Consider the following 19968-nt stretch of genomic DNA (forward strand, 5'->3'; position numbering starts at 1 on the left):
TGTGTGAACTCTCACAATGAAGCTGGTGTTCTGAAAAGGTCTCCAAAAAAAAAGAAAGAAAAAATCTGGATTTTGGAGTTAGTTGAATCAATGCTAAAATGATTTTGCAATAGACATATTTTTGTTTTTGTGTGAAAAGAGGGGTGGGTGGTGGCAGTGGGGCTCATTGGGTGTTTTTTCATCAATGTATTATAATGAACCTAACTCTGTTATTGGCAAAAATTCACATTCACAAATCTTAATTTTTTAACTACAAACCTTTTTTAATAATAAATTAAGACATACCTTTATCACAAAACAAAAAAGCCTTAAGAACTTTATATGCTTGTGACATTTTCTCTGTTCTGATGATTTGTAATTTTTGTTATAACTATGTTTCCCTTCTTTTTTATTCTTTCCCTTTTTCAGTTGCAGTGTTCTGATATTGTGTCTGCTTGTGTACTGTTAGTTTAGAGGCGGTTTAGACGCTGAACTCATGCACCGTGCTCGCTGACACACGTCCTGCGCACACGTGACTTGTACATAAACAAAGTGGGTCACGTGGTAGGGCTAAGACGAGCAGAAGGAGCAGCATCTCTTTAGTGACAGTGTAATGTTTTGTTGTTGTTGTGGTGTTGAGTCAGCGGTAGCTTACAGATTCGGCGCTTGGAGCTGAAAATGTTATCGGACACAACGTAAACTGTGCTATCGTTTCCCGGCAATACGGCATTACAGCGGGAAAAAGCGTCGGCGCTATGGCGTGTCCCCCTGAAAGCGAGGTGCGGGTGGTCGGGCCTTGTGACTCGGGTAGTGAGGGGGCGAGAGCCCAGGCCCGAGCAACCAGCCGACAGGATCAGCCTTGTCCAGGGGCCGTGACAGTGTCTCCGGCGACTGTAATGGTGGAGTCTGTGGATGATGCTGAGGGACTGTATGTGGCTGTGGAGAGATGTCCTCTGTGTAACACTGCGAGACGCAGGCTAACTTGTGCACGTTGTATCAGAGCTGGAGATTTCGTGTACTTTGACGGTAAAAATCCTGAAAGGTATGCTCTGTTAATAACGCACTGTTCATGCTTTGAAAACAACCAGGCGAAAAAAAATGCGCGTCTTTGTTCCCGGAAAGCATTTAACTTAGCTTTGTAGCGTTAGCGTTAATTATGTAAACAATGCTTTAGCTAGCTCATGCTAACGATAGTGCTGAACAACAAAGGCGTTTATAGCTCGATACTATCTTCTTTAGGTTCTCCTGAGCGCAGAAACACACTTAATACGTGTCTGAAGTTTAATAACAAACTTTACAGTACTGTCAGTCTGCATTAGCTAACAAACTGGCTATGACCTGCTAGCTAACCAGGCTAGCTGAGTCATAAAGTTAGCAATGTATTTTATGGCCAACATCCAGTTGTATGAGATGTTTGAGCACAACTGCTGTCATAAATATACTCACATTTCTAATTACTTTCGTGTGTCACTTTAACCAAATGCATAATAATTGCAATACGAAATCTGATTTATTTGTGATTAGATTTTTTATGCACGCCTGAATAAAGATAAATGAAGTTCCTGAGGTTAATTAAACATGATTTGTGTCGTAGATTTCTAACCATACAGTTTATTAATTCAGACTGAAAAATGCTTGCCTGCAGATACAAAGAAAAATTAGAAAGGCTTCAGAAAATGAAGAAGGAAAAGGAGATTCTTCAGCAAAGGTCAATTAACGAGTCATTACGAGATAACCTGTTATATATTATACATTACATACAGTTGTGGTATCTGATACCCGATAAACGCTTAATTGTTTGTCATTTCTGCGTTCTGTACGTTCAGGGTTATCAAAACCATGGACAAAAAGGTTCAGGCAGACCAGCTTGTAAGTTTCTTCTTCAGATTATTTGAACACAGATCATTTAAATGTTTTTACCCTCACTGACAGCCAGTTGTGATTTTATTTTATTCTGTTACTATTTATTTCATGGCAGAAGTGGAAGATCATGTCGTGTAAGATGAAGATTGAGCAACTGAAAGAGGCAATCTGCAGTGGGAACGAAGAAGTGAAGAGTGGTGGGTGTTTTTTAAAAAATGATCAGAACCATCCGTTCTGCCCGGCCTTCATTTTCTGTTGATCTGTTTTATGGTTAAAAAGGTCATGATCACTTCATTTTCTTTTGTCTCTCTTCCTTAAGGCAAAGATCTGTTACTTCACTCTCAGGAAGAAGGTCAAAGACTGCAGCGCCGGGCAAGTCGTCACCAGGAGAAGAGGGATAAGATAGAGCGTCATAACCGTCGCTTGAGTGAGCTTTTGGAGAAGAGGAATAAAGAGCTACAGAGTAGACTGGAGACTCTGGCTGATGTGCGGCGGGGTCACATCCTGGAACTCACCTCCTACATCTTCCCCACACAGGAGGAGAAGCAGGGCAGCAGGTTTGAGTAATGAAATTAAGCCAATGATCAAGGTTTCTCTGTTAAAAACCACTATTTCCAGGTTAGCTAAAAAAGCTAAATCACTGGCTCAAAACAGATAACAAAGCACTGCTCTAAGATGCTTATATAGCACTAGAGGAATGTGATACTTCAATCAGAATATTTTTGCCTAAATGTGTCAATATATTTTCAGTGTCTTGGCATAAGCAAAATTGAACTTATAAAATGTATGTTTAAGAGACTTTTTAACTAGGGTTGGGAACCAAGAACCGGTTCTTATTCAGAACCAGTTCTGTTTTTGAACAGGAACCGGAACCGCGCGGAATTTTTAAGTTTCGGTTCCAAACGCAGTGCCGATGCGATGGCGGGCAAAGCGCTGGGAGCGGTCACTTTAAATAGCCATGTCTTACTTCATGAATATTAATTGTTTACACTGTTTACAGTCACGCAACCAGATTAACGCAGGTAACCACAGAAATCAGTCACTCGTGCTGCTGTGCTGAGGTACACTTTGTGTTAAACATGTCTAAAAAAAAGTCTAAAGTGTGGATTCATTTTCAAAGCTACAACAATGAACCAAATCTACCCCCTCTGAGAGGGTTTTCTCCACAGCTGGAGATACAATAAGCCAGGAAAGGTCTCGTCTTCTCCCAGTGAAAGCATACATTAATTTTTCTTCAGACAAATTGCTAACTGTTTTGCTAAGATGTAATTCTGGATGTTAAATTTGATGTTGGATTTATTTAAATTTAAATTGATATGAATTGAAATGCTCTGTTTAAAATATTTAAAGAGTGATTAATAAACACAAATGGAATTGTTTAAGTATTGTGCATTATTTTTCACATTTCTTTTATTATGGAATCGTAATCGTAAGGCAGAACTGGAATCGGAACCGGAAAATTGAAATTTGATACCCAACCCTATTTTTAACTGAGGTTTCTTCTTTCCAGAGACCCAGCTGAAACTGCTGTAGCAGAGCATGACTTTGCCCTCACATCCAGCACTGTGAGTGAGTTAGCTGAGGCCCGGCGAACAACGTACATGTCTGGTCGTTGGATCTGGGACGATCAGAATGGAGAGACAAGCATTAGCATCACTGGGCCCCATGTCACACTGCCTAGCAATGGAGACTGCTCAGCTTACTATAATTGGGTAGAGGAGAAAAGCACTAATCCTGGCCCAGGTACAGTATTATCTCATTCCCCTCATCGTACTGTTAGATGGATCAAACTCTGTTGTTACTGGGGTTACAGTGTTAGACTGCAAAATATCTTTTGATGATGAAAAAAACATTTTATTCCCCTGGCAGCTACATTTATCCAAAGTGACTTGCAGTTGAGAGAGGACACAGTGCAGTAAAGGATCAACTGTGGTTTCCCAGGGTTCCCTCCATAGATTTGAGCTAAAAGCCTTTGAGTTTTGACCACTGAGCCATCTCTGCTTGAGATTAGTTTAAATAGATAAAAAAGGCCATAATGTATACAATACAGTGTTCTGTATTTGTTAATATACATTTGTAAGCTCCTGAAACTGTTTTATTTACTTTGAATGTAGAGCTGGATCACATCACTCCAGCACACACCATTAGTGCAGCCCTCTGCTATGCTACTCAGCTTGTTAACATTCTTTCTCATATTCTGGATATCAATCTGCCCAAGAAGCTGTGTAACAGGTAACAGGAGGTCTGCTCTATGACCATCTCAAAGTTTTGAATGTTTGTAGTAGATTATTTTGTCTTTTATATGAGAAGTTTTTACTCACTTAAGATCTTAAAATCTTACATGGATTTCTTGCCTTTGTTGTCTTCTTTGCAGCGAGTTCTGTGGTGATAATTTGAACCGCTACAGATTTACCCGTGCTGTTAACAAACTCAACACCAACATCCTACATCTCTGCTTCTCCCAGGTGACAAAATCACAATTATATTCCAGAAACACATACCTTTATTATTACAAGTATTTATGATGTCTGTTTTCTTTATCAATCTCTTTTACAGCATGTAGACAGTGAGCTACTCCATCTACACCACACACTGAGAAATATCATGTTTCTGGTCTCTCCTGAGAACAAGAACCTTGGCAGGTAAGAATGAATCTCTGTTTTCACTGCTTTTGGTTGCCGTCTTTGTGGCTTTCAGCCGATTAATAGATAAATGCCTCCAGCTCTGACTGACTGAGCTTCTCCGTTCAAAAACACACGTGCGTAAAAGCAAAGTAAAAAAATCACTCTTGGATCAAACTGATAAACAATTTTCTTTCCCAGCGACGACATGTCCTGCATTTTAACATAATTTTTATTGTTTATTTATGAAAGTAAAAATTATACTTTTAGTTTTAGTGAATTGATATTCCACTTGAAATACATTATAATTCGGCGCTGTCTCTATTAAGGTGGCGTATGAAATACTCTATATGGTAATAACTCTTAAATGACCACTATATGGTTGTAGTTGCATATAGTCTTTGAATACATCATACAGTTAAATGTAATTGCTAATTGCATTGCTACAAGTATTGTTTCCTTCTCTTTGCACAGGACTGGACCATTTGAAGTAAGTGCAGACTTGGAGGACTCGATGGAATTTTTGGAGCCCGAGGCATCAGGTGCTGCAGAAGAGAGTGGAGATGAAGCTGTAACAGATGAAGAGACAGACTTGGGCACAGACTGGGAAACTGTCCCTAGCCCTCGATTCTGTGATATCCCCTCTCAGCCCATGGATCTGTCTCAGAGCACAGCCATGCAGGTCTCTCAGCCAGCAGGAAATGCAGGAGGCATGATTTCCTCTGCTGCTGCTTCGGTCACCTCCTGGTTCCGTGCCTACACTGGTCAGCGCTGAGGCCAGGCTGGAATGTTAGACTGCTGTAGCTATGCAAACAAATTATTTGTCCCTCTTTTGTCAGATCTTATTAGAAGTGATTTTTGTGACTTTGTCACTGATTGCATGTCAAGAATGTGTGTGATTGAAATGGGAGGGAGGGAAAGAATGACATTTCTAACCTTTTAAGTAGAAATAGGATCTGGTGAAAGATTTTGTTTAAAAGAAAACACCTGCCCTTTTATAGCTTTTGCAGATTATAGGATCCCCATTATTATTTAGCCAGTAACATTTCCCCATTCCTTACTTTACAAATTGGCTATAGTGGGGGGGGAGTAAAAATAAATCCTTTATGATGAATGTCATTTATGAATTGAGAGCATGCTGCACTGTTTCACTTTAATGGCTTGACTGCCTTGTTAGAAACATTGTTTATTGACTATAGCAGCATAAACAACTTGCTGGATTAGGTGACAGTTACACCTATCTTTAATATTGGCTTTAAAAAAGTTATTTCTGCTGTGTTGTCTGATATATAATACTCTTAAAACAACTGCCACAGTTGGTTTACCTATTTAAAAGTACAAAACAGGAAGAGGCATAACGTTAGATTCACCACTGGTATTCTAGGTAGTGAGTTCAGGCTATGGTTTGCTTAAAAATGAAAGTGCACCTTTTCACCAGCTATTTAAAACTCCTGTTTGTATCTTGCAAATGTGTAAGGTGTTTTAGTTTATGAATAAAAAAGTGGAGATTTTTGATTATATTGATAGTCTTCAACCTCAAGTAAAACCATAGGATCTGAGCTTGTTTAATTACTACTTTGTGCTCATCATCATGACCCAGAGTGCTATGGTATTTGATTAGAAATCTTTTTAATCCCAAATGCTTGCTGAGACATTAATGGCACCAAAATAATGCATTAACATTATAAAACCAACATTACTGTGTTTTAAAATAGTTTAGTTATTTGGACACAAACATGGGGAAACAAGATATTTTCATGCATTTTATTGCCCAGTGAATTTATGAATATCCACTCATTTTACTGTGCATTTCAAGGCCATCATATATGGGGAAAAGAAACCCATGTATATACATTGGAATGGAGGGGGTGGGGTGGGGGCAAACAATTCTTCAATATTCAATGTACGGCAATATTTTTCTGCCAACGTATTTGACAAATATGTACATATTACTTTCAATGTAGGATTGGTCAAATCCTAACTTAAGAGGACAGAGATGAGTGGGAAACATTTTTACATTCACACTACCAAAATCAGCCTGATAGGCTTGAACAAAATCCTTTTTCCTTCATAAATCTCAAAATAGTATACCCATTTTACCCAAATTTAACTATTTTATTTACATTACATGCTTGCAATTCCTAAGTGATTTAAAGGGTATGACAGCAAAACAAATGCAGCTTACAAATCTTCCTTGAATACACTTTATTGAAGTAAAATGCCTTATAAGGCAGAAACAACATGTATTATTATAATGCTCTTTAAAACTCTGAAATGCACTTTGGAGACAATTCTCTTTACATTGCGATGGATACGTGTTTTTTTTTATTTTTTTTTTATCAGATGCCACCCAGATGGCCATGTAAAAAGATAACGCCGCTGACTAGCCTCCCTACATTCAAAGGTTTCCCAGCGAGAAACACTGCATCATACTGGGGGAGGTGTCAATAAGTTGAAGGCATGCACACAGACACATACAGTTTAAAGAAACACTATAAAACTGGAGAAAGCAATGTGGACCACAGATAGCCATGAAAAGGGGTTCCACCCAAAGACCCATTGCAAGTAAAAGGAACTCTTTATCCTATTATTATATAAGTCTCTGCTATGTACAATGTAAACAACTGGGATGGCCTTACAGACCAGCAAGAAACAATGCTAAAGAATACATGATCCCAGAAAATTTAGAACAATTACAAGATGGGCAAAAGGGGCAGGTATTAATCTACATTAAGCAAAATTGTCTGTTATAAAAAGAAAAATGGACTAATTATTATGAAATATATGCTAAAACAAAGTTAGCCTTTTTGTGTCTAATATATTAACTTGCAACAAATGGGAAATGTTTCTGAAGTGTTCTCGGTTACTGTGACTCAAATAAAGTTAGTGAAGCGCAAATGAATGCTTATTGAAAGTAAAAACAACTGAAAGTACCCTGGACAATTTGCAAGAATTCAGCAATTAAAGGTTAAAGTGCAGATCAACTTTAAGGACCTGAGTAGGCTCTAGAGACATGGTGGTGGTTGATAGGCAGAGGGGAGAATCGGAGGCAAAAACAGCCATCCATTTGGTTAGTTTTAGCAGTGTGGATGCAAGCTGATTCAACTATTTAAAAAAAAAAAAACAAACAAAAAAAAAGCACATGCTCCTATGGATGGCAGAGGCACAAGAACCAGTATTCACCCATACCAATTACAGTTAAATGGACATCTCTTGCAAAAAACAAAAACAATATGCATACACCATCCCACTCAAGCACACTACACATCTTCCCTACTTTTTTTTATAAATTGGCATGTTGATACTATGAAAGGCAGGAACCCATTGGTTGTCATGGAGTCCCACATTGCAACCAGGTGTGTCTTTATGGGCCCCCCTGCAGCACATCCAGTAGCCAGGGCCATAGGGCAATGCCTGACAATAGGGCTTATGGTGCCAACGACAAAGTGACACGTCACCGCGGCCATAGCGCTTCTTGCACTGCTTACAGGGATCGTCTTTGTAGCGTGGATCACTGACCCAACGGGAATCAGCTGGGCGCACACCATAACTCTCAATTATGAACTTGAAGTAATGACAGGTGCACTTGAGAGCAGCCAAGCTTTCAGTAGGCAGCAAACTAAAGATCTTGACAATGATGTGGTGGGGCATGAATGCCATATACTGTTGGGGCTCCAGGAGGAGCTGAATCTTAAAGCGGGTCTCCAAGAATTCATGAGAAACTAGGCGACGCAAAGGCACAGGACTCCGATTACTTCCCCCAAACTCTTCTTCCATTTCCTCTAAATCATGATCGTCCTCCAGTTTATCAATGTTTTCCTCTCTGAAAGCCACACCAGCAGGAGGTGGTTCTAGTGCATGTTTATGTAGTGGTGCCCCTCTCCGTTCATTTTTTTGGTCAGAAGAGTGCTCTGTATTTTGAGATATGGAGATATTCTTAGGAATAGAGTAACATCTCTGCTCCCGAGGAGCCTGAGCAAAGAACAGCATGCCAGGAAGAGGCTCCTCAATGCACTCATGTGTTTTGGAGCTTCCCTGATTTGCCAGAGTACACAGGCTGTTTATGCTGTCTACTTTAACACATGTCTCCTGTTCAGTTACACTCCTATCTCTGAGAGCAAAATGCTCTGATTGTACAGGCACATGAGCTTCTGGTGGGGCTTTATGTTTATCTACATCACTACCAACTTGTTCCGTGTCACTGTCAGCTTTCTTGTCCTGAGGAAGGCTAGGCAATGCCACCTGGCTAGGCAAGACTGCAGAGTATGGTTCAGATCCTGTTAGCAAAACACGCCCCACTCTCCTCCGCAAACTGTTGTTGCGTGAGAGGTCTCCTCCCTCTCTCACACCTTGTCTGCTGAGGCACTGAGATTCCAACTTGGCAACCATGTCCAGCACTCGCACAGATTCCTCTTCCTCATTGACCTCTGGCAGCTGTGGGCCTTTTGATGCCTGTTCAGCTTGAGGAAGCAGTGCCAGACCTTTGGAAAGAGTAATTGTGCTGGAGCTTCGCAATGATGGACGTTTCAGGCCTACATGTTGATCGCTAGCCCTCTGTTCCAAGTATGCCACCATTTCAACCACAGAGATCATTTTCCCACCATCGTCTCCATCTGTCTTCACAATCTCCTCAGCCATACCAGAGGAAGCATTTGAGTTTTTGTTGCCGTTCAAGAGTGCTGTACAGAATTCAGACTTTTGTGCAGGAGGAGTAACACCTATAGACTTGTCCAGATTTCCAGACCGCTTTCTTCGCTTGGCCATAGACCAGTCACCATCCCAACAACCCTTGTTTTTCATTGATATTGTTCGGAAATCTGTTGTGATTTCCAATTTATCGGAAGCTTCGTCATTGCCACCTGTTGCAATGTGACTGCATTTCTGGGCAGTAAATATTGCAATCTTTTCTTTGGTGTTCCCAGGCTTAATGACTGCCCATATGTCTAATGATCCCTCTCCATCCTCTCCTTGGTATATTCCTAGGGAGTCTTCATTCTCTGTGCCAGTGGAGGAGGAGAGTAGCACTAATGAACTAGTGAATGTAGTGACAGAGGAAGATGTCTTGCTATTGTGGCCCCATGATGGGGAGAAACCCTCAATTGCTCTTGTGGATGTGATACAGCTTTTGTTGGTGATACAACGGAGAGTATTATTGGAGAGGACACTGAGGGGGCACCGGTTGACTGTGCCGTTGCCAGGCGAACCCACAAGACTGCATGCTTGGCGATCACCCCACTCAGTTCTGAGTAGTCCCCGCTGACCCACCAGATTTCCTGTGCCATCCTGTCCCCGGTCCTGGTGAAGTTCTTTATCCTGTGGTTTAGGGTATGGCTTTAGGTGCATGGCTGAAAACCTAAAAACAGAGGGAAGAAAATTATGGTCATTTGGACATTTGGGATTCAGCAAATACATAATTATTTAAACCCATCGTAATACCTTTGTTCAAAGTCTAAAAACAGTCACTGGATATTCATGGTAACTTTAATGTTACACCAAATGTTTGATGTTAACTCTGACTGATCAAGTGATCCTAAGGCAGAGCTGTAGCACAACCACTCAGAGACAGACACAGCTGGGGTATTACACAAGCGGTCAGCTGACCAACACCCAGCTGCTCCAAAAAGCCTGCGAGAGAACAACCATGAGCAGCTAAGTGGGATGCATCTCAGACAAGTGCTTATAAGGCATTCCATCTCAGTGTGGGCACACTAACAGGTTGACAAGTATTGAGCAGGTTGTAATTCTGATCTTGGAAGCCATTTGTAGTGTGTTAAAAGCTGTTACTGTGTATAGTAGAATCACAATTAGTTAAAATATAAAGTTTTTCTCTCATGGTTGTGTGGGGTACACAAAAAAATCTAAATCAAATATTTTGGGGAAACAAGGAAAACATTAAAACAACTTACAATAACCTAGTTGCATAGGTTCTCACACCCCTAAACTGTTGAACTACAATTTTATTATACCAATGTGTTTTTCAGTGAGACTCCATCAGTGTGGCACATCCTGCTTAAAGATATTTTACAACTCTTTCATGTAAAACATTCTAGATCCATCAAACTGTAAGGGAATGTGCTGTGCACTTCCTGCTTCAGGTCAACCAACAGATTTTTTGTTACTAGATACTTTTTGTTTTTTGAACCCAACCATGCCTTTTGAAATTCTAGACTTATTTTTGGGACTGGACAAATATATTTTGCCACATAGTTTGGGATAATTTAGTTGAATTTCAAGAGATCTTTACCCCTCAGTCCAGAATAATCAATCCTTGTCAAATATTCCTGTAGCTCCGTTAATAGTGCTGTAGGGCTCTTGCCAGCCTCCATGGTATTTGTCTTGTCCTTTTATAAATTTTGGAGGGATATCCTGTTCTTGGTAAAGCCACTATGGTGCAACATGTTCTCTATTTGGTGAAGATGGCCTTTGTGTTCTACAGTACAGTTAATCTTTTGAAAAGTCTTATACGCCTAGCCTTAAAAATAACTTTTAACAAGCAAGATACCGTGCATGCTTTGGAAGATCTTTGCAGATCATGGCTTCAGAAGGTGGAAGAATCTAAGATTCATTCATTCATTCATTTTCTACCGCTTATCCGAACTACCTCGGGTCACGGGGAGCCTGTGACTATCTCAGGCGTCTTTGGACCGGGTGAGGAAACCGGAGTACCCGGAGGTAGGGGTCTTCTCTACACTAAAGTAACTGCTACAGCGTGGATTCAAAATTGATTGACAGGTCTGTTCCAATGAAAATTAGCTTACCACCAGCCACTCGTCACCAGCCACATGTCGCAAGCGGTCTTGGCAAACAGAGGAGGTGTCGGAAATGGACTCGAGTCGATGCACACACGCGAGATACAGTAGTTCGGGTCTTCTTGGATCCGTTCGGTAAAAACACATTCATTTTAAATTACCCGAGACCTGATGCCGCTATTATTAGACCCGACCCGTTTCCGAGGTACACGTGAAACTTTTAGACCCACGGGTTTTCGGATCCAAGTGGACCCGTGAAGACCTCTACCCAGAGGAAACCCCCGAGGCACGGGGAGAACATGCAAACCACACACACACACACACACACACACACACACACACACACACACACACACACACACACACACACACAAGGCAGGAATCCAACCCTGGAGGCGAACGTGCTAAGCCACAGTGCAAATATAAGGTGTGCAAACATATGAAACCATGTTATTGTAACGTTTCACCAGTTTCTCCCTAAAATTATTTTCCCATTTACTTTGTATGTTTTAATTTATATTGTGGGTGAAAAAAAGTGTTTTTTTTTGGACATCTCAAAAACCTGGCAATTTAAAAATAAATGTGTTTAGACAGCAAAAATACCACCAATTCTATAAGAAACAACTTCTCATTTAATACATCTGTGCACACTAATCCCCACCACTAGATACAAAGCTCATAACAGCTTGGAAAAGTTAGTGGCCATTATCTTTTATCACCTTCATGATACTGCTCCATTCTTAACTACCTCCCAGCCTGCGCATGAGCACCTGCTGGTTTGGAGTTATATCACAGTGGTGTAGTAGATTGTTCATATCTAGCTCTCCAAGGCTGATTTTTATCCATTACACAATCTGTCAAAAACATAGTCTTAGCCCAAGTCTTTGCCTGCCCACAGAACTCAAACTTTCCTTAACACCCTGTGCCAAAACATGCGTACGCTAATGATAATTTTTAAACAGAAAAAGAAGTGCATTATAGGATAAGACAACACTTCAGTCAAAAAAAAAAAAGAAGAAGAAGAAAGAAGAAAAAACAAGGAATGAGTCATGTTTAATGATTAGGTGAGATCATGTTGAATTCAGCAATGCATCTTGTAAAGGAACATGACTTCCCCTTCAAGGGGCCTGCCAAGGAAAGTGGCCAACTCAGGAAAAAACAAGGATGAAGTCACAATTGAGGAGCCTGTTTGATGGCAATTAAAATGTAACCCAGGCAAATGCAGCACATCTGGTTTTTCAAGAATCAGTACATTTTTGTTTGGTTTTAAGGTAAAGCATTGTATAATTCTGTAAAAAAATATAAAAAGTGTTGGAAACAGTGTTTGAAGTACTTACCTCCAGACTTTCTGTGGATGGGAGGTTTGTTTCCTTGGTTCCCTGTAAGGGGTGGGACAACAGTAACTGATAGTTTCACATTTCTGAGGCATTAGGCTCCACCCTCCGATGCAGAGTGGCGTTTCTCTCCCAGTCCTAGCCCTTCAGGCACACTAGAACATTCCAACACACAAAGTATGGGCAAAATTAGAAGTCTGGACAAGAGAAAACATGAAAAATATATATCTGAAACTGTGCAAGTGCTTCAACATTCTACAACACTGATATCCATAATTCAAGAAGGCCAACAGGCAAGTGACCCCTTGCGAGTCATTACATGGTACCCTGGAGGTTCTCTAGGTATCTAGACTTGCTGAAATCCACATTTTTCAAGTCAGGATCAACCAGTTTAACAATATAATCTAGTGCTGCAAAAACCTTAGGTCAAACCTGGATCAATATCTAGATACATGTAGTAGTAAGCTGATTTGTTAAGGATTTTGTTCTCACTGTGTAAGCTCTCAGCAATCATTTTGCAAACTATGCCATTATCTTTTGGCCACACTAGTGACTTATGAAATGAACCCACAACTAAGGGTTTTTTTTACACCTCGTCACTTCATGCGTTTTCTGTGATCCGTTCGTAAAAAGACCAGGTGTAAATGCCCTCCGAAAGGGTTTAGAGACGGATACAAATCTGATCGCTCAAACCACTTCAGGAGGCGGTCTGGGATGCATTTCAGATTAAACTGGACAGGTGTAAATGCATGTGGTTGTTCAAGCCACATACGTCAGCGCAATACTCCTCCCAAAAGGAAGTACGTCACTCGCAGGTGACTCGCGAGTCGTGCATTGCGCCAGAAACAAATATGTTTTCCCACCAGCACTTTCACCTAGGTCTATCGTTGGGTCTTAAAATGCACTGCTGCCGCAAGCGAAAATGCAGCAAACAGTAAATGCTGTTTTTTGTAGCAACCACATACACCAAAGCGTGTTCCATGTTAATTACCCCAGAAATGAGGTCAAATATATTTGCATATTGGGCGGGAGTAGAAAGATCAGATTGATATCTGATTCGCCAAGAAGCATTTATGTGGCCTAATGTAAATGGAACAGTTTTAACAAATCAGATAGCTATCGGATCAGAGAAAACACATGAAGTGACCAGGTGTAAAAAGGCCCTAACATATTGGCCATGTGTTTTTGTGCATAAGAGTGATGACCAGCTGTAGCATTTCATCTTATTTTAAGAAGCAAAGAAAGAACATTATTGTGGACCTGTTATATGTAGTATAAAAAAGGCAGTTCACAATATCTCAAGCTGTTTAAGGATTTTTTAAATTTATTTTTGGAATTTTAGTCAATTTGTCAAAATCATATGACACCCGTGATGGTTTAATTTTTATCTACTTTGAAGAGTGGATTCAATAAGTTGCTTTTTTGTAGTTTTTTTTTTTTTGGATTTGAAAACATCAAGTATAGATGGTAAAGCAAAACATACAAATTTGCCCAACTTAGTGTAGACTAGGTCTAAAGAATGTTTAAACCTTTCATCTCCATCTATTTAACATGTAAAAAAACACTTTCAGTAGACACCCACCATGTTAGTTGAAAAGTGCTCTAGTCATGTTGTTTTACGTGATAATAGTACTGATGTTAGGACAAACAAATCAATACTGCAATGATGGTGATATGCCACAATAAAAAATTCCAACAATTAAAATGGTTGAACTATAGCAGGAATCATAACAGCACAAACCTACAGTGGAGGATCTAAAGAGACAAGTTTCTTTAAAAAAATAAGTCAGCCATGAACAAAAGCTTCCATTGGAATAGGAGTGAAGTGCCTGGGACAATTCAGCATGTACAAGCCTGCACAGTGACCCTGAACACATAAAATGGGCACTTGATATACTGCACAAAAGCACAGGGTACTGAAAGTTTAATATTTCTTTCATTATCAGAATGTGGCAAGCAATTTTAGTCTATAAATTTTCATATGTTCAATAATGTGTTTAAATAAGCCAGCACTACTGTATTATATTAATTCCTGTGTTAATTTGACTCACAGTGGCCCCACAGCAAGCTGTATAAAGCTTCTGCTTCACTTAAAATATTTGTTTCTCTCCTTCTCCCTCCGTTTTCCAACAAAAGATACTTGTATGATAATGTAGCCTAATTTTAAAGGAGCATGATGAAATATTAGTATTCAAAACAGATTGTTGTTAGTCAAAAAAGCATAGACTGATCTGCATTAAGCATCATCTACAGTGAAATTTAAATGTTTCTCTAATCGTTTCTCTACAGCCAACCACATCATTTCAATTGGACGCAGTTTTGCACTCCTGCACACTGACGTTACGTCTGCACAGCTCAATGGTCTCCACACCTTCCCCACCCATGTGATGTCACTGGCCTGGTGTACAACTTTGGTCTACAGGGTTTGTTGAGGCAGCATTGTAAATAGAGAAGCACTTTTAGAATATGTACCAACAATATAACCTACTATAAATTGTTACTATGAAAAAATCTACTTTTTTTTTTTAACGGATCAAACAACATGACATTGGTATGCATGTGTGAAGCAAAGCACTGTAACACTATAGTGTGACCTATGCAACACCTAGGCTTATGTATTTGTGAGCACTTCCTGTGTGATCACTTGCAGAAGTATCTTTTATACATACACAAAACATGAAAAATGGGGAAATAGACAATGATCTAAATAAAAAAATAAAAAACTCTTCACTGCAGAATGAATAGAGAAAAGCTGATCAATGCTACTTCAGGACCCTAAATCACACATCACAATATTAGGTACCAAAAGATCACATTAAATAAATAAAAACACATCTAGACAGATTATCAGATCATTCTCAAGAAGCCTTAGAATATGGTTAACAATATTTTTTCATGTTTATGTGTAATCAAGATACACGTCACTGCAGATTACAGCATTCTCCACCTCTGCACAATATATGTACCTATAAATCCTTCCATGAACTGAGAGATCAATGCACGATATCAGTCACGCTTAAAAGAATATATGACAGTCTTAATGTGCGCATGTTGGTTAGCACATATCTATACAAGTCAATATAAATCAATACATTTAGAAGAAATGACAAGCGAGACAGATCCCAGATCACCACTTGTGCACACACACCAAATCTATCAATAATGAGAAGGCATAAAACACAAACTGGGGTGAACCGTGTAAAATGATGTCCTGGGAAAATTCCTATAGACTGCACATTCCATTATAAGCTTTTCAAAGCACACGACACTACCTGAACTTTCTGAATAATACTGGCACTCATTCGAAGGTGGAGCCAGCCAGATTACACAAAGCAGTTTCTAAAACAGTCCAGCTGCTACAAACTGATCCTGGCATGGTCTACAACCTAAAACCTGCATTAAAAAAAAGTTTAAAATCATTGAATCTTACCACAAAAGTAACAACTTAGCAGTAGTTTTCTTTCACACACACATCTAAATCACGTCAAAAGTCGTCTACATTATGTCAAAAACAATGATTCATTCTTTTGTTTAGAAAAATAAATAAATAAATAAAAACCAGTTCCAGTTTCCCTGTACAAAATTACTATGCCTTAAGCTATATTTAACTAGTTCTGTTGTCAAGAGACCTGCAACTAAAACTGAAAATTCTTGTTCCCCACACTGTGGGCTATTTCAACACACTTGGCAAACACCATAGACCTGTTTTCCACATTCATCGCTGTTTTCTTTCGAGGCACACAGGCACTAAATACTGTACATTTGGAGCTATTGTGCAGCAAATTGTCCTCCAATATAACATAATGTCCGTGTTGTGTTCTTGTCTGTCAAACACACTCACATGGTTGTTTAGCATTTGCAAATGCAAAATACTCTATGACATGGTATTCCATTCGGCCGCAACATTCATATTGTTTGCAAAAGGTTAGGTCAAAGGCTCTGTGTCTTCAATTATAGAACGTTTTTAACCAGTCAACAACTCAATCTCACCCATTTCATGTTAAATCTATTAAAGGAGACAGTTTACTTAATGACCAAGAAAAATATTTCCAATACCTTTATTCTGTTAACTATGTTTTATTTCAAGTAAACAACCTGAAGTTTGGGTTTCTTGTTGCCTACCTTCCCAGTATTAGATCAAGAAATCAATGATGGTCCTGATCAAAGTTAGCAACACTGTTGTTTGTTGAGCCAAGAGGAACATTTTCCCAATGAAAATCGCAAAACTCTCAAATGACAGTTTGATGTACAGGAAGCTCTGAATTTCACATCTTCATAGAGATCACACTGACTATATTACAGTTTCTATAAAAACACCTGAGAGCCAATAGAAATGGGTGACAGTACAAATATATACTATGATACATATTTCCACAACATGCATTATCCAATACAGGTTTGCTAACAAATTGCCAGCAAAACACATTTTTCAAAAACATCTTAAAATAATGAGTTCAATTTTACTTAGATTTCTACAATAATTACTTAATGAGAAGAAGTAAATGCATTTTAACATCTAAACCAGCTGCCTAGTATTTGTTACGGTTATATTAATAAAAGACAACTATACCCTTTTTTAATACTGAATACAGAACAGTAATAGTATTGCAGTATTGTAATAAAATACAGAAGAGCAATAATATATGATCAAATGTTACATACTCACAGATCCTAAATGTCATAACCACAAACATGCCTACATCCTAATTATCATATGCAGAGTGTTCATGAAACAAGAAAACAGTGACATGACGCAGTACTTTGTAATTTTGAGCTGTGACAATTTGAGCTGTACCTTGCATGGTTTCAGCACGTGTTGTCCAAAGCCTGTAAAATGGCTATTGTGTGTATACATTTAAACACCAATGCACTACACTACACAATTAGACAGTCCTGTTAATACTTTGTTTAAACCAAAGCAGAATATTTTGAGAAAATGTATCAAGGCTGCACTGGTGGTTTCAATAGAGAAAATGTGTTTGTAAATGGAAAGATCAGTCTTACTGGAATGCTCTGCACTGTAACAGCTCTGAACACACCCAGAGACAAAGAGCAGGAGGATGTGTGCTCATGTCTCTCTGCTCACAAACATACACATTTGGGTGTAAGAAACTACTGGTAAATGGGCATGAATAGAAAATTCACATGCTCTATATTTCACAAACTGCTCAATCATAGGCCTTGCATTATGTGAACTGTCACTCATAGATATATTCTGATAAGGATAATCCTGCTTCCCACAATCTGCAAACACCACAGCAAAAAAAAAAGACAGCAGTCTCAATGAAAGAAAATACAAGGATATAAAACGACCAATGTAGAGCATCTCTAATCTGCAAGACAAAAGCTTGTCACAACCTGCTGTATGAAACTTGCCTCACCCAGACTACGGTTTTTCAAGCAGCAGTCAGAGGTTTGTCAAGCAGTTTCAGACCCACCTACTTGTACACAGACCTCTGCTACTTGACTCCAGGCAAAGCAGGCAGACAGGTTTTCTCCAGCTAAATAACCATATCAGCCATCAGATAAACCCTTATAAGAGCTGGAAAGACTAGGACGCTCAAAAATTACTTATGCTGCAGACTTTCTTTATATTATAATATATTATAATTATAATGTATACGTATATGTATGTACACACACACACACACACACACACACATACTCAATCAGATGAAAAACAAAAACATCTGTGAAATACAAAAATGAAATATGCCTGTATTGAAACTAAAGTATGCAGTACATCATATAACCTCACGCTTCAAAAACTTTTTATAACGACTTGATCAGTCACTAGTTAAGTTAAAGATTTGAGTCAAACAAGAACCACCAGTGAGTGACCTGTATACGGGTCAGTACATAACCCTTTATACGAAATAAATCAAATAGGTAATTTAAGTATTACAAGAGAATTTTAGATCCCATTGCAAAGTGTGACATGATGGCCTGCATTCAGACACACTTGTTGAATACATACCATTAGCTGGTAAACATACAGCTGACCGCAGATAAAAAAAATTAAAAAAAGCATATAATTTTCAGCCACCAAGTTGAGTTTGAAATTGACTAGACAGAGACAAAACCCACTCTTCTCTCTGCTGGTCTACAATTAAAGCAACCAAAAGGCTGCAAACTGCTCATCCCACCTCCCTGATTCCCCCAAAAAATGGTCATTTGGTAGCGTCTGCTGTTCACAGCAGACCTGTTAATCACAAACCAGGCCTGAGTTCAAAGTTTGGCTGCAAGCCTGAATTGAAGACTGTGACTAACAGCGTGCTATGTTTTGGGAGGAAACTTGAGTTAAAGCAGATAGATATGACTGCCACAAGACACTTAGTTTATGTTGTACAATGAGTTGGTAAGACTTCAGTTAATTTATCCGTGTTATATTAACGTGACTTTGCTGTAAGTATTAACGTAAAACACTACTTAGTAAGACTCCAAGCAAAAAGGGGATGGATAAAAAAAAAAAAAAAAAACCCCGACAAGAGGAGACAAAAACAAACAAACAAAAAAAAAAGCCATTGTTTAGGTGAGCTACCAAATATAAAGCACTGATTATAACGGACATAGTTTAACTAAGCAAAAGCCACTAGTTATTTCCTTATCTATATGTTATCCATATATCCAGATACTCACATAATATATATTTAGCAAGTTAATCAAGTTAAAAGATGCTCCAAATAATAATAATAACGTTTATTAACGTCAGATTTGACATCAAGTCAGACAGTGTTATGATTATGATCTGGATAGTTTCATTAACCTCAAAAGATGCGTCATTAGCTTCAATATTGAGAAAACAGTTAAGTCATAAGCATGCTGGATTAAGGAAAGTCTTTAATTTATACATTACAAATTGTTTAAACATATTGTGAAACTCCACCCCGAGTACACGACTGTCCAAAGAAGATCCTACAAACAGTCCGCTAGGTGGCTAACCAAACTAGCATGCTAATTATACACAGAGGCAGCAATGGATAGTTAGCTTAGCTTAGCCTAGCTATCTGACGAACCACAACTTGACTGTAGCTGCGTTCACTCGACAGCTAAATCAGCCGAAGCTACAGTCATGAAAATACAAACAGTTATACAAAAACAATCCCGGATGTAGTTTTTACTTGTATACAGTTTGTAAACAAATGTTTAATCGTTTAGTAAGAAGAGTTAGAAGCAAGTCAAGCTGACCTGGACACAAAAATCGGAAATAAGACGTTTTAATTCACTTGCTGGAGTAATTCCACAACACGCTGCTTTGTCTTCACCATCCAGGTGGATTCACAAAATCGTTTTAACAAAATTCAAGCCGTAAATTGTGTGTGAGTTCCTGCGCCTCTGCGTCCCAACATAAGAACAGCATAGAGACAGAGAGCAGCCTGAGCCACATATAGTTGCGCGCCGACGTGACGTACATATCTCGTG

The 19968-nt window shown here is 39.0% G+C and overlaps 2 protein-coding genes across 2 annotated transcripts; one reads left to right on the top strand and one right to left on the bottom strand.

Annotated features, from left to right (window-relative positions):
* The first annotated feature begins 431 nt into the window (after positions 1-431).
* Positions 432-5983, top strand: atg14 (autophagy related 14). The gene is made up of 10 exons (XM_027172219.2): positions 432-1021; positions 1625-1687; positions 1806-1848; positions 1958-2039; positions 2162-2399; positions 3353-3585; positions 3957-4074; positions 4217-4307; positions 4399-4484; positions 4938-5983. Exons 1-10 carry the CDS (start codon positions 735-737, stop codon positions 5236-5238), a joined length of 1542 nt encoding a protein of 513 aa, XP_027028020.1. The 5' UTR covers positions 432-734; the 3' UTR covers positions 5239-5983.
* A 670-nt stretch (positions 5984-6653) lies between these two features.
* On the bottom strand, positions 6654-19954 carry fbxo34 (F-box protein 34). The gene is made up of 3 exons (XM_027172218.2): positions 19735-19954; positions 12550-12701; positions 6654-9816 (listed from the first exon to the last, which is right to left on the bottom strand). The coding sequence occupies exons 2-3, from the start codon at positions 12639-12641 to the stop codon at positions 7737-7739; spliced, it is 2172 nt and encodes a 723-aa protein (XP_027028019.1). The 5' UTR covers positions 12642-12701; positions 19735-19954; the 3' UTR covers positions 6654-7736.
* Positions 19955-19968: the final 14 nt, after the last annotated feature.

This window comes from Tachysurus fulvidraco, chromosome 12 (genome assembly GCF_022655615.1).
Source record: "Tachysurus fulvidraco isolate hzauxx_2018 chromosome 12, HZAU_PFXX_2.0, whole genome shotgun sequence".
Classification (NCBI taxonomy): domain Eukaryota; kingdom Metazoa; phylum Chordata; class Actinopteri; order Siluriformes; family Bagridae; genus Tachysurus; species Tachysurus fulvidraco.

What these genes read in the sequence shown, in the direction of transcription:
- atg14 (XM_027172219.2), top strand. Translation starts at nt 735, where the DNA reads ATGGCGTGTCCCCCTGAAAGCGAGGTGCGGGTGGTCGGGCCTTGTGAC. An exon ending in GACGGTAAAAATCCTGAAAG is followed by an intron (nt 1,022 to 1,624) that starts GTATGCTCTGTT and finishes GCTTGCCTGCAG; the next exon opens with ATACAAAGAAAAATTAGAAA. An exon ending in AAGGAGATTCTTCAGCAAAG is followed by an intron (nt 1,688 to 1,805) that starts GTCAATTAACGA and finishes CTGTACGTTCAG; the next exon opens with GGTTATCAAAACCATGGACA.
- fbxo34 (XM_027172218.2), bottom strand. Translation starts at nt 12,641, where the DNA reads ATGCCTCAGAAATGTGAAACTATCAGTTACTGTTGTCCCACCCCTTAC. An exon ending in CATCCACAGAAAGTCTGGAG is followed by an intron (nt 9,817 to 12,549) that starts GTAAGTACTTCA and finishes CTCTGTTTTTAG; the next exon opens with GTTTTCAGCCATGCACCTAA.